We start from the raw sequence: 15,502 nt of genomic DNA, 5'->3' as shown, positions 1-15,502 counted from the left end.
AGAAAGGTCCAACCTTTTGGTCAAAATAACATATTTTCCATAATAACTCAAAAACGGTTGCCGATAGACAGATATTTACTATTATGAGCATACAGGAACTCCCATATGGCCTTTCATTTGGCACCATGATCTTTGATCTTGAGTGACCTTGAAAGATCAAACTCAAGGTCACGGATTTTCAGAGAGCTGTAACTTGAAAATGGTTGATGGTAGACAGACATTTACCATTATCAACTTATAGGAAGTGCCATATGGGCTTTCAATTGGCATCATGACCTTTGACCTTGAATGACTGTGAAATGTCAAATTCAAGGTCATGGATTTTCATCGGACTATAACCTGACAGCTGATGATTGAAAAATATTACCATTATCAACATATAGGGCGGCACGGTGGTGTAGTGGTTAGCACAGTCGCCTCACAGCAAGAAGGTCCAGGTTCGAGCCCCGTGGCTGGCGAGGGCCTTTCTGTGTGGAGTTTGCATGTTCTCCCCATGTCCGCGTGGGTTTCCTCCGGGTGCTCCGGTTTCCCCCACAGTCCAAAGACATGCATGTTAGGTTAACTGGTGACTCTAAATTGACCGTAGGTGTGAATGTGAGTGTGAATGGTTGTCTGTGTCTATGTGTCAGCCCTGTGATGACCTGGCGACTTGTCCAGGGTGTACCCCGCCTTTCGCCCGTAGTCAGCTGGGATAGGCTCCAGCTTGCCTGCGACCCTGTAGAACAGGATAAAGTGGCTAGAGATAATGAGATGAATGAGATGAGATGAACATATAGGTATAAAATAAGTGCTGCGAGGTGAGGTTTGTTTTGCCTGGCAACACTTGTATGGCTTAAAATTCACTGCTGGTTTAAATGCCAAGTCATGGAAGACCAACTTTTACAGTACCAGTCAAAAGTTTGGACACACCTACTTATTCATAGGTTTTTTTCTGCATTTTCACTATTTTCTACATTATAGAACAAGACTGAAGACCTCAAAACTCTGAAAGAACATTTGGAATATATATATATATATATATATATATATATATATATATATATATATATATATATATATATGAAATTATGTGATAAACAAAAAAATTGTTAAAAAACAAAACAGTTCATATTTTAGATTCTTCCAAGTAGCCATTGTTTCTTTGATGACACTTTGCACACTATTGGCATAATCTTAGGTGCTAAAGAAGGCAACTGGACTTGCTTGAAATTCTTGAAAACATTTTACCTCTCATCTGAAAGGCTTCATCAGTTCTGTCTGACAAGTGGGGAGTTCCAGGTATTTATCCTAGTGGACCAAAAGCAACCCTAGGAGAGTCATTGAGGTCACATGGGTCATTGACCCTCTCAGTCATCCTGTTGGTGTTCGAGTCACTGGAGGCCAAGTGTGAATTGTGTTAGCAGCCTCGAAGGTTGTTAGGGTGATCTGTGGGTTGTTGGCTCTCTTCGCCGTCATATTTGTCATTGAAGTCAGCTGAGTCTTGGTGTGGATGTGTATTCAGTTTTCTGGGAAGTGTGCCAAGGACTGTATTGTAGGTGGTTGATAAGTGGTGTCTTAGACCACCTGCTCTGTTCAGTGATTGTTGTTCCAGGTTGACGAAGATGGCTTCTTTTACTCCTCTTTCAAACCACTGGTCTTCTCTGGCTAAAATTTGTACATTGCAGTCCTGAAATGAGCATCCTTTGCGATTGAGATGAAGATAGATTGTAGAGTACTGACCTGAGGAACTGGCTCTCCTGTGTTGAGCCATGTGCTTGTGAAGCAGTTGTTTCATTTCCCCAATGTACAGGTCTGTGCATTCCTCACTGCATTGAATTGCGTACACTACTTTGTCCTGTTTGTATCTGGGTATTCTGTCCTTAAGGTGGACCAACTTCAGCCTCAGAGTGTTATTGGGTCTGAAGTGTACAGGGATGTTGTGTTTGTAGAAGCCTTTCGGATGAGAGGTGAAATGTCTTCAAGAATTTCAAAAGTCCAGTTGCCTTCTTTTGCACCTTTGGTTTATGATGACCTGGATGACTGAGAACCTTCACAGACATATTGGCATTATCTTAACCAGCTTCATGAGGTAGTCACCTAGAATGCTTTTCAATTAACAGCTGCGCCTCATCAATAGTTAATTAGTGGAATTTTTGCCTACTTAATGCATTTGAGATCAAACAGCAAATAATAAATAATAAACAAGTGTTGCCAGGCAAAACAAACCTCACCTGGTAGCACTTATGATGAATATGAAGGAAGATATCGCGAAAAAATGATTTTGACCTTTTTGGTGACTTTGACCTTGATTTTGACCTTGTCTGAGAACATACTTGGCCATAAACATGGTTCTGATTCTGATTCTCATTCGCACACCGTACTGCTCTCAGCCAACCAGAATACACCATACTGCTCTCAGCCAATCAGAACACACCATACTGCTCTCAGCTAATCAGAACACATCTGAATGAATATGAAGGAAGATATCACGAAAAAAATTATTTTGACCTTTTTGGTGACCTTGACCTTGACCCTCAAAATGTTGGAGGTTCTATTTGAGACCAATGCCCATCTATCTTGGAAATTTCATGAAGATTGGTCCAGCTGTTTTCCCGTAATATCATTAAGAAAAAACAAACAAACCCCACCGAAAACAATACCCCGCCCCCTGGTGGACTCTGTCCCGGGCAAAGTAATAATAAAAATTCAGTAAATAGTCCTATTCCACAACTGTAATAATCCACATTAATTCATAGTAATCAAGAACTGCTCAACTAAGTAAAGAGAAATGACATCCATCATTACTTTAGAATAAAAATAAAGAAAAAACACTGAATTAGAAGGTGCATCCAAACTTTTGTCTGGTACTGTATGTTAGTTAAAATGTAGAGAGCTAACTCACATCTGACAGATTTAACAACACATTGTAGGATAAGGAAATTGAAATTACTCTCATCCAATGTAAGGCTTTATCTACATGCAGTTTGATGCAAATAAGCTCTAAACAGCTTGCAGTGTGTATGATAGAGGAGTATTGCATAAGCTATACTGTCTCTCCAAGGCTGGAAATGTAGATAAAGGCCAACCTTATTAGACAAAGTATTGAGAATAAAGAATACAGAACATATTACCCAATTGCTATGTTCACACGAGTCGCTTCCTGCAGCTGCCCATTTCAGGTTTAAAACTCTGATGCTTGCCTGCAAATCCAAAAATGGACCACCAGCCACTTAACTCAAAGCACCCCACACTGCACCATGCTCCCTATAATCGAATGGTCCTACCATCTCTCAGAGTACAAGGAGGGCATTCATCAAGAATCTTCTCTGTTCTGGCACCTAGGTGGTAGTGAAATCTGTTCCCATAGATATCCGAACAGTTGAATCACTGGCTGTCTTCAAATGATGTCTGAAATCTGATCTCTTCCTGAAGTATTTAAATGAGCACTTTCATAAAAAATTCTCATGTTGTTTGTGCTGTTTTTACTATATTATCTCCCCAGTGGGTGACAAGGTGGTGTAGTGGTTAGCACTGTTGCCTCACAGCAAAAGGGTTCTGGGTTCGAGCCCAGTGGCTAATGGGGGCCTTTCTGTGTGGAGTTTGCATGTTCTCCCCATGTCTGCGTGGGCTTCCTCTGGGTGCTTTGGTTTCCCCCACAGTCCAAAGAAATGCAATTAGGTTAACTGGCTACTGTAAATTGCCCATAGGTATGAATGTGTGTGTGAGTGTGCAGAAAGGAACTGGCCACCCTACTGCTGCAATTCTGGTTAAGTCAACCAAACATGATTCGCCTCAAGTGTGGATTGGGTTCGGCGATGACAACATCTCCCCGACAGAATTTTAGACTGGTCGTACTCTTAGTCCATGGCTTAGGGAATATGTATCAGGATACATTACTTGATACAAAGCTTCAAAGCACTTATGTAAGTCACTCTGGATAAGAGCATCTGGAAAATGCCATAAATTTAAATGTAAATATATATATTAAAGTCTTGGTTCTATGGTATGCATGTTATAAGATACAAGTTATTTGACATAACTGTTTATTGCTTAGGACCTGAAAAGCAAACCAGGGTGTGTGTGTATATAATTTTATTTATTTCTCATCTCATTATCTCTAGCCGCTTTATCCTGTTCTACAGGGTCGCAGGCAAGCTGGAGTCTATCCCAACTGACTACGGGCGAAAGGCAGGGTACACCCTGGACAAGTCGCCAGGTCATCACAGGGCTGATACATAGACACAGACAACCATTCACACTCACATTCACACCTACGGTCAATTTAGAGTCACCAGTTAACCTAACCTGCATGTCTTTGGACTGTGGGGGAAACCAGAGCACCCGGAGGAAACCCACGCGGACACAGGGAGAACATGCAAACTCCGCACAGAAAGGCCCTCATCGGCCGCGGGGCTCGAACCTGGACCTTCTTGCTGTGAGGCAACAGCGCTAACCACTACACCATCGTGCCGCCCCATTTTATTTATTTATTTATTTATTATATGTATGAATATCAAAATCTAAGCTTGCAATTGTGGTAACACAAGATTTGTTTGTTTGCATTTTCAAACTGAAAATATCAAACTGAGAGCTGTGAATGTAAGCATCTTGATTACTGTTTCTGAGACTGTATGTAAAACAAAATAACTTAGATTGCAATTTATTTAATCCCATTTATTCGATCAAAATGAGTGTAAACATATTTTGAGTAAATATGAGGATAGCTCTGTGTGTGTGTGTGTGTGTGTGTGTGTGTGTGTGTGTGTGTGTGTGTGTTTCACTGTAAGGGTAAATACAATGGAATGAGTATTGTGTGAAGGTTGTGTTCCCTATCACTCCAAGGCTGTGCATTCATATAAAATTTAATGAAAAATAGAGTAAGACAGGCTTTGGCAGAGAGCAAACTTCAGAATAAAAAAACACAGAACATATTAGAGGCTTGTTTTTATGGTATGGTATGGTCTAAGTTATAATTCGCATACCATCAAAGGGATATCCAAATGTAAGCCTGATGTTGTGACAACAGTTAAGAATAGTTTACTGATATTTATTGGTCAATTTGTCCCTGTATTTAAGACTTTAACATAATGAATAAATGAAGATTGAGCTTTATTCTTTTCAGGAGTAATCAGAACAGCATTGCCTGACATGGATCGAGAAGCAAGAGAGCACTATACAGTGGTCATCCAGGCCAAAGACATGGCAGGTCAGGTGGGAGGACTGTCAGGCTCCACCATGGTTAACATCACACTAACTGACGTCAATGATAATCCTCCCAAATTTCCCCCGGGTGAGTAATAGACACAGAATTTTTTAGTCATGTTCATCTCAGTTTATAACGCTTCTGGCCCAATTTTATGTTACTTCTATTAACAATGTAGCCACACATGAACTATAAATGAGACATAACGACTGTGGTAACAGATTACTGCAGTACATTTTATGTCCATAAGTATCAACTTCAGCGTTCACACTTGCAAAACCACACAAAATGTAAAACTAATCAAATCATTAACTTGATCATTCTTAAGTATAAGCTAGAGCTTTTTTGTTGCATACTGGCAGCAAGTTTGCTTGTAATCTGAAGATGATGGTTCAGATCTTTTGTATTCCTTTAGTCTTGGCTTTTTGGCTATTCCTCAAGTCTTGCTTTCTTTTCTTTTTTTTTGAATGGACAAATTTAATTCCCCTATGCCCTTTTACTTAAGAACCTGAGAATGAATGAATATCCCGGTATAGCTGTGAAGATATACTACTTGCACAAGTCAAAACTGAAGGTGATACCTATTGTATATGTATTCATCTGAGCTACTATTTGTTGCATAGTTCATGTAAAAATTAACAGCTATTGGAGATACAATTTGGCACCAGTTATAATAAAAGTGATTAGTGAGCACAAAACAAGACTGTCACTTTTTGTGTGTCACTATCAGCTACACAGATTATAAACTGCCTCGCATGACTTCGTCACATGCTCTAGTTTGCTTCACTCCTGATTACACACACCTGAACTAAAAGTGAATTTAACATCCCTAAACCACACTTTTTTCATTGTACAAAGCAACAATCATTATATTGATTGACCATGTGTTTTCAAACCATAGCTGATCCAAAAGGCCATAAATTAATGGAAAATCAATAAAATCAGTCGATTTTCACAGAATTTGCCAAGACCGAACTGGAAGATCCGAAAAGTGAGCATGATGTCAAATGTGTAACAAAGATCCAGGTATCAATTTCATTCCCATGCACAGCAGTGGTTAGACCAGTCTCGATATGGAATCACATTTTGGAGAGAATTCTGATCGTGATTGGGATTCTTATATGTCGGACGAAGGGGCAGATGATTATCAAAGATATTCCGGAGTAAATGGTTATCTTTTCGAGCCCCCAAGACGAGAAACTGCCAGTTCATGACAGTCCCACTCACTGCCGATAGCGCCCCACCAGCCAGAGAGAATTGGAAACACAGATTGGTTGGTGGATTTCTATTCTAAGCTGGCCACTGCAAAATATAGGGAAAATATTTGCATGTACCTCAGTAAATGCAGAAATATAATCTTTAAAACGTACGCTTATTCAGTGTGAAAGAAAATATGAAGTGGGCGATAATAGGGGAATCGACGAACTGTCCAAATGTCAGATCAAATGTAATTTATTAAATAAATGGGTTTCTTTTTGCTCCAATAATTCCCATCTGGTCGTTCTGGTGGTGATGAACACTTGATGAATCAGATTTATTATTATTAGGCGACATGAAATCTGCCCACTTCGTTTGCACAAATCTCACCCACTGTCGCTTTACATTAGTGTCATTTCTCAGAAATTCGTGAACTGAATGTCCTGTTGTATATAGATTTGAACATCCAAACACAACGCAGCACTTTCCCATCATTATTTTTGTAAGATTCCAACAACAATATGCAATTTCAGCAAGTAAACAAGCACGGAGTCAGATGAACCGAAATGACCCAGATAACCAGGGTTCCATACCTGACGTCATGCAAGATTAGCCCTGGGGCAAAGCTGCTTTTTTTCGGGATCCAGAAGCCATGATTTATCGATAGTTTTGTGCTTGATAATAAAATAACAAATAATTCATATTATTCCCCCCCCCCGCTTTATTAATTCATTTTGGTTGTTACTAACGATATATATTCATTTTAAAATATTACAATAAGGCATTACATACACTTTAATTAGACACCTGACCCTAACCCTAACCTAAACCTAATTCTAACCTGAACCCTAAAACTAAGTCTTTACCCACAAACAGCCCTTTGAAGAAGTGAGGACCAGCCAAAATGTCTTTACTTCCCAAAAATGTCCTATATTGCTAAAAAATATGTATTCAGGTCCTCAATATGGAGCAAGTACACACACACACACACACACACACACACACACACAAATTTTGCAAAATCTCACTCTGAGCATGCAACTTAGATCTCTGTATTGTTCTCAACTTGGACATTGGACGTTTGTATGTTTTATCTTTCCCTTTCCCAGTTTTGTCTGTTTGAAGATCACCTGGCCTGTGCCTGTTTTCCTATTTTGTTTTTGGATTTTAATGATTTGGACTGAGCTTTTAATTAAGATACACCTGCACTTGCCTAACATTAGCATGTATGATGTATGTACACTGAACAAAAATATAAACGCAACACCTAAGCTATATACACATTTTATGTACATGTGCTCTAAACAGTTAAACTAAATAATTCATGTATATGAAATCACCAGTGTGCAACAAAATACATACACACTTTCAGTAGTGTGTGACCACCATTTGCATTCTCTCATGCAGTGCCTCTCCTTCGCTTAGAGTGAATGGGACTATTAATTGAGGCTCTTGGAATGCTGTCCCATTCCTCCATCAGAGCTGTGCAGAGTTCACAGATATTCCAAGGGACAGGAATATGCTAACTTACCCGACAATCCAGAACGTCCCACAAATGGTCAATAGGGGACATGTCTGGTGAATAGGAAGGCCACTGAAGAACAGGGATATTTTCAGTTTCCAGAAACTGTGTGCACAACCTGAGACCTGCCCTCTCCCTGTTGACTTGTGACATCTGTACATTGTCATGTATGACAAATCTGGAGGATTTGGGGTGGCCTTTTATTGTCCCCAATAGTAAGGTGTGTCTGTGTACTGATGATACTGTTCAAATGGCCACACTTATCTACTGGGTGGATTATTTTTTATGGGACTTGACTCATTACTGAGCAGATGTAAAAAATTCATTTGTTCATTTCAAACCCACAAACAATGCACATGCAATGCAAAAAAACAATGAAACTCAACATTTCAATATAAAAATATATTTCCCCTTTTTTAAGGTGCTGTGTTTAGAATTGTGTTCAGTGCATGATGATTGTTGCTATGATTTTTTTTTTCTCCACTGGGTCTGCAACATTCCTGGTTTAGCTCAATCAATCAATCAATCAATCAATCAATCAATCAATCAATCAATCAATCAATCAATCAATCAACCACAACACCCAGCATGACTTAATATTAATTCAGAAATTAATACCCTTAGTATCACCCATGCATTTATTAAGTAATTATTACTTTTGTTATTCAGGCCCTGTTCTTATAAACCCCCACTTTTTTTCTTTTTTTAATGACCAGTTATGCATGTCTTCCTCTCTCATGTATGGATCCAATCTTATTCCAGCATGGCACATTATTTCACTGGCTCTCTGAAGTACTATTTCTAATCATTATGTATCGGATAGCAGATGTCTCAGCAGCTTTCATAAAAACAAAACAAAAAAACCAGTTCTGAACTATGAATAATGCATTAATCTTATATGAATTTATTCACAGTTACTGTGCACACAAAAAGGAATCCTATCACCCCACCTATAAAATAATACAGTCTGCTTGCAATTCTGAAGCACATCTATATAAAAGGATTTGCACCATTTTATATATATTGTTTTCTTGAATAAGCTTTTCAATGCTAATGAGATTTAAAGAACCATGCTGTAATATGACAGCTCGTGTTCCCTCGTCCTTTTCTTGTGTGTCTGCAGAAAGCTTCCAGGTGTTTGTGCCAGAGTCTGCTCAGGTGGGGAAACCGGTGGGAAAGATCAAAGCAGAAGATGAAGATGTGGGACTCAATGCTGAAATCAAATACAGTATTATTAACCAGGAAGGAGCCAATGTGTTCTCAATAACTACAGACAAAGACACAAGAGAGGGCATCATTAGTCTGAAAAAGGTACTGAGCCATCTTCATAGATTTCTCTTCTATATTTTACAATGCTGCAGAAAATTTGGACACCATTCAAAAACCACATCAATAAAATTATCGTGTTTATTTTGCAGAGAAAAAGATGTTTCTTTTTATACTCTAATTATATAATTATAAAGTCGATTGTGTTGATCTATTGGGTAAAGATGGGAATAAAACCCAATGTTATAACTCCACTGATTCCTCATACAATACAAAGAATCACCTTACAAGTCAGTGGTCCTGCCTAAATTCAGAGAATGTGGAGCTCATCCAAGAAGTAATCTCAATATTTTGGTCCGATCAGACCACCAGATGACAAAAGGCCTCATTTATCAAGCTGGATATGAACAAATTCATTCGTAAATAATTCATGGTAGCATTTATTGGAGAATGTAGTATTAAAGAAAATCCAATTAGTTTGAAAAAAGAATCCTATCCTATGAGAGCTCCTGAGTTTATGTAAATTTCCCTAAGAAGACAATAAAGTAAATCATAATTGGCACCAGTTAGTACACATTTATATACAGACCATGTTGTCACATTTACATCACATAGAAAAATGTTGTGATTTTTTTTTTTGTGTGTGTGTGTGTGTGTGTGTGTGTGTGTGTGAAATTTACAAGATTTCATATTAACAACTTGAAAGAAAGCAATCCAAATAAGAAAACTCATTGGCACCCTATGAAAAGAGAAAAAAATAGTGTATGTCTCTTAGGCTACATCCACATGACAATGGCAACGAGATTTTATTTAAAAAAATATCGCGTCCACATGGGCAACGGATCAGTAAAATATCAGGTACATATGGTAACGCAACGCTTGCTGAAAACGATGCAATACACATGCCACACCTCTAGGGGCGCTGTAAGACGGGCCCATCGGAGACACCAGAACAATAGAAGTAGATGCATGCGCATAAACCATAGATTTACATAGAAGACTAGATGCCTTGTCCCCGTTGCCCGTCAACGAAGTCGAACGTCCGCACATGGCGGCCATCTTACCTGAGACAGCTGGCTTACCCATTACATTGTGTTGGTAGCGATATGTACTTTTCAGATGACCGTAACTTCCTCAAATTTCAGTCGATATTCAAACGGTTTGGTTTGTTATATAAAAAAAACAAACGGAAGTATGTATTTATGATATTAATGATGAATAATCATTTTATGTTTTAAAAAAATATGCATAGCTTGGCGAAAATATTTCAGTATACTACAGACTGTAAGACAGGATGCATGCTGAAATTCCTATGCTGTGAGAAGCCTAACACTGCATACTTATGGATAACTGCGGCCTTAGGACAAATAACCATACAATTTATTTCCAATTTTTAGTGAAAATATGTGATAGGGCCGTAGGGGAAGCTAAAGTTAAATAAACAGCTTACTCACTTCTGAAACTTCAGAAATACTTCATCCACCTCAAAAACCTAATGCACTCACATCATAGCATAATAACAAATGTAAACTCACATCATAGCATAATAAATGCACTGCCTGAGTAAGTAATAGTATAAAACAGTGACAGCGACTCACGGTAGTTTGTGACAAAAAAAGCATTTAATTAATCACATGTGGTTATACTTCCAAGGATAAAAAGATATCTTTACATTTACAAAAAGAACATTCAAAGCTGATTATCATGTCAAAGTCAATATATGTTAGCACAGAAGTAATTTAATTTCCTCTAGAAATCATAATGCAAGTTGTTTTCAATTAACCAACCCGAAAATGAAAACCATGTGCAAGTGCAACTTCAGTTATTGAAAATATTATCTCATGACCTTCTATGTAAAATTACTTGGTGCTACGAGCTAGCCTAGCATGAAACACAACTTTGACAAAGCTGCAGTAAGTCGTTTTTGAAAAGGTACGATTTTAGCATGTTCAAGCACCCAGAATTACAACCACATTAATAATGTTTTAAGAAATAAAACCATTTGTATATACATCAAAATTTCAGCGAGATAAGAGTATAAACGTTTAAGCACCTCAATGGTCTTACCTCAGTTTACCTCAGTGTACTGCAAATTCTGTGGAAAAGCTTGTCTATGGTAAGATCGCCGCCCTGTGCGGACGTTCTGGAATACACAGTGAGGAATCTAGTCTTCTATGTAAATCTATGGCATAAACCCCTTCTTCTACCCGGTGTGAAGCGCTGTCAGGAACAAACACACAACAAGAAGAAGATGGGCGAGGAAATCGTGCCTTCTGTGTGTACAAATTAGTTTTATTAGTGTGCATAGTTTTATATAACTTAATTTTTTTATTGTGTGTGAACATTTTGAAAAGCATTTTTATATAATTTATGTAACTTTTTATATTGTGTGTGAACATTTTGAAAAGCAGTCTTATCCAATAAAAAAAAGAAATTCAAAAAATGGTTCAGTTACTTGTTTATTTAAAAGAAAAGCTGTATACAAAAGTGAATGCAATGCAGTGGTTCATACAAAACAGCGAGAGTGCTGCTTGTTCTAGTCATGTGGTCGTGACGTCATCGTAAACAAATCCGTTCTACTCATCCAGACGACTTCCCAACGGCGCCGTTGCCAGATTTTTCCACTCTGGAACCCGTTCTCATTTTGGGGCACCCAAAACACCGGTGCCGTGTGGACGCCAGGCCGAAACGATAAATAATTTTATCAGATTCACCTGAATCCGTTGCAGCAGTGGCTAAGCTGCATGACAAAAGATTTAGCATATGAAAACCAGCTGTGAAGGGTCCTGAAAATTTACAGGTGATTGGCATTTAAAGTCAAACAAACCCCCAAAATAAATGCTGTTTGCTGATCATGGCAAGTGCTCTGATGTTCCCTCCGCATGTTTAAATTAAAAATAAAACTTTATAACAACAATTGATCCATTTTAAAAGTTATGATATTGATATTTAAAAGTTATGAATTTTATGAAAATAGGCTTACCCAGACGGAACTATTTGCACTGAAACCAGATATCCACTTGTGTCATAACTAGGACACTAGTACACCGTTTCCTTTCATTACACAGAGACATCAAGTAAAGGCTTCTAATTCTAAAAAAAAAAAATTAATTAAAAAAAAACTTTAATAAAAATAAAAAATCCCCAGGCACCACTGCTCTCTCTCTCTCTCTCTCTCTCTCTCTCTCTGTCTGTGTGTGTGTGTGTGTTTTCACCTCTGGTTAAAAGCAGAGGAAGAACTTCACTGTGCTGTAATGTATATATGACAAATAAGGCCTTCTAATTCTAAAAAGCTAATTTGAAATTTTCTATAACCATGTGATTTTTACAGGCAAAAAAACACGTGTCAACAGACTTCACTTTTATGAAGTTTAAATCTCACTCAGCTCAATAATGCATACACAGTACCGACACAGATACTAGTAAGCAATCCTGTTGCCACAGCAACATGATTCTTCACATCTAAAAAGATCGCTTTTCTCAGTTAATAAAAGCAAATAAAAATGTCATAAAAATACAAGGAAAATTTTAATTTTGAAAAAAAAAAAAAAACACTGCGAGTGGCCAGCAATGGAGTTTATAGGCAGCAAAATGCTCCCAAAGACTGGGTATGGGTCTGCTCACTGTTTAGTTGTTTGTGTGTGTGTGTGTGTGTGTGTGTGTGTGTGTGTGTTCACTGCTTCAAAGATCTGGCTTATTTTTACAACCAAATGCTTGACACTCGGGCATCTTCAAGGTTGTTTACAACAATTTAGAAGCAATGTGTCCACTTGAGCTCAGCCTCTGTGCCCATGTTTACATTAGACCGTATCAGCGGATCATCAGATTAACGTTTTTAAAACGATTAGTGTGCACACAGCAACACCAATACACGATTTGCGTGCACACAGCAACGCCAATACACGGATACGCTCGGCTCCGCAGGCATCCTGCGCTCCAAATCACTCCACCCTGAACAGCGAGTGCCCTCTGGAGGGTGCGCACTCCAGCCCTGCGCAGCTCACACAGCGCGCGAGTGAAGTGCACAAGCCACGATTCGGGACTGAGCCGCTGTGTGTGTGATCCCAGCGCATATCACTTACTACTTGCAAGTGGAAGGATGGCAAGCCTAAAGACAATCATAACTACACAATGGGCAGTATTTGCATCAGTATTTGCAGTATTTTCATACTTTTATACTCTTTAATGAAAGGTGATACAAGGCGGAAGTCCGCGCTGTTTTTCAGCAGTCGCGTCACATGACCAACGCCAGCGAATCAGGAAGGTGGATGTCACAGTGACGTTGTCCAATGAGACGCCAGCTAGAGCTCAGCACAACGTATCCGCGTATTCTCAATGTTTACACAGCACCGGAGCTGACACGATCTAGATTGAATACGTGGACCCTGGCGGATTCCCGTTTCCCGGCGTTTCCAGGCGGTTTAATGTAAACGGACAGTGCATCCGCGAAGAAAATGAGACAGATACGGTCTAATGTAAACGTAGCCTATAAGTCATGTATCATGTAATGATGTCACAATCTTGGATTCTTTAATGTTTTTTGGGCTCAGAGCACAACATGTGAACCTTGGAGAGAGTAAGACGTCAGCGCCCAGTGACACTGTTTTTTCTTTGAAAATAAAATCTGTACACAGTATACAGATAAAAATATGAACAAGTGAACATTCAAACATGTCTTGTATAGATATTATCTGTCAGTATAAAGGAGTTAATTTTGGGGTATTGTTAATCTTTAAAACACCAGTATGAAGAAAATCAGTGTTGCTGAAACTGGTGGGAATTGTTTGTTTGGTTGGCCTACAAAAACATCTGCACGCAACTTTACTAAAGGTGAAGACAACCTCTAGCCAAGTATTATTTATTCCCCTACCATGACTACATTGGACATGTATTCAAAACATTTTATTTGTGACTAAGTGGATAGCACTGAAGAGTCTGTAATAAATATAACATAAATGTAATTTATCTGTGATTGACAGCAATGTTTCTGATTAGAAAATCAGTGAACCAACTTTTCATTGTTGTTTTTCAAGCCACTTAACTATGAAAAGAAGAGACAGTACACTCTACATATTGCAGCAGAGAATACACACCTTGACCCCCGCTTCTCCCATCTGGGATCATTTAAGGATAATGCTACTTTCAAGATAACAGTTGGGGATGTGGATGAACCACCTGTTTTCTCAATGGATTACTATATTCTGGATGTCTATGAGAATGCAAAAATTGGTACAGAAGTTGGATCAGTTACAGCACAGGATCCAGACAGCAAGAACAGCCAGATCAGGTAAGAAGGTAAAATGGTTCATATGCAGCATGAGCATACAGTATGAGTAAAAAAAAGTTTGGACAGACCTTCTAAGTCAATGTTTTTTTCTTTATTTTTATCAATTAAAAGACACTTTATGTCAACGTAATGACCTCATGAAGCTGGTGAAGATAATGCCAATTAGTGTGTGTGTGTGTGTATATATATATATATATATATATATATATATATATATATATATATATATATATGAGAATGTGCAATATGAAACATATTTAGGGTTTTTTTAACACTTTTTTTGTTTACCACATAATTCCATATATGTTCCATATATTTTTTCATAGTTTTTATGTCTTCAGTATTGTTCTACAATGTAGAAAATAGTCAAAATACAGAAAAACCTATGAATGAGTATGTGTATCCAAACTTTTGATTGGTACTGTACATTCAATTTACTGACGTCAATGTTGCAAGTTTGTATGTCAATTATTACCATTGTACTGCTGCCACCTACCCATTCTGCTGAATCTTTTGTTTTCCCAATTCCATCCTGTCTCCTGGCTCTTTCAAAAAAAAAAATTGCCTTTCTCTTTTGTTAATACAGTGTCTTGCAAAAGTATTCATCCTCCTTGGTGTTTGTCCTGTTTTGTCGCATTACAAGCTGGAATTAAAATGGATTTTTGGGAGGGTTAGCACCATTTGATTTACACAACATGCCTAACACTTTAAAGGTGGAAATTTTTGTTTTATTGTGACACAAACAATAATTAAGATTAAAAAAGCCAGAAATCTGGAGTATACATAAGTATCCCCCCCCCAAAAAAAAAAAGTCAATACTTTGTAGAGCCACCTTTTGCTACAATTACACCTGCAAGTCTCTTGGGATATGCCTCTATTAGCTTAGCACATCTAGCCACTGGGATTTTTGCCCATTCCTCAAGGCCAAACTGCTCCAACTCCTTCAAGTTAGATGGGTTGCATTGGTATACAGCAGTCTTCAAGTTATGCCACAGATTCTCAATTGGATTGAGGTCTGGGCTTTGGTTAAGCCATTCCAAGATATTTA

At 38.3% G+C, this 15,502-nt stretch overlaps 1 protein-coding gene across 3 annotated transcripts in view; it reads left to right on the top strand.

Annotated features, from left to right (window-relative positions):
- LOC132898496 (cadherin-18) overlaps positions 1-15,502 on the top strand; it is a 298,900-nt gene that overhangs the window by 157,695 nt on the left and 125,703 nt on the right. For 2 of the 3 annotated variants that reach the window (XM_060940160.1, XM_060940158.1), the window contains exons 4-6: positions 5,102-5,269; positions 9,025-9,212; positions 14,201-14,454. In XM_060940160.1, coding sequence (XP_060796143.1) covers positions 5,102-5,269; positions 9,025-9,212; positions 14,201-14,454 — 610 coding nt within the window. Of the gene's footprint in view, positions 1-5,101; positions 5,274-9,024; positions 9,213-14,200; positions 14,455-15,502 lie in introns of all 3 variants that reach the window. The other variant, XM_060940159.1, reaches the window with a different exon arrangement.

Source organism: Neoarius graeffei, chromosome 14 (genome assembly GCF_027579695.1).
Source record: "Neoarius graeffei isolate fNeoGra1 chromosome 14, fNeoGra1.pri, whole genome shotgun sequence".
NCBI classification, from domain to species: domain Eukaryota; kingdom Metazoa; phylum Chordata; class Actinopteri; order Siluriformes; family Ariidae; genus Neoarius; species Neoarius graeffei.
This window is presented reverse-complemented; position numbering and strand designations above follow the sequence as displayed.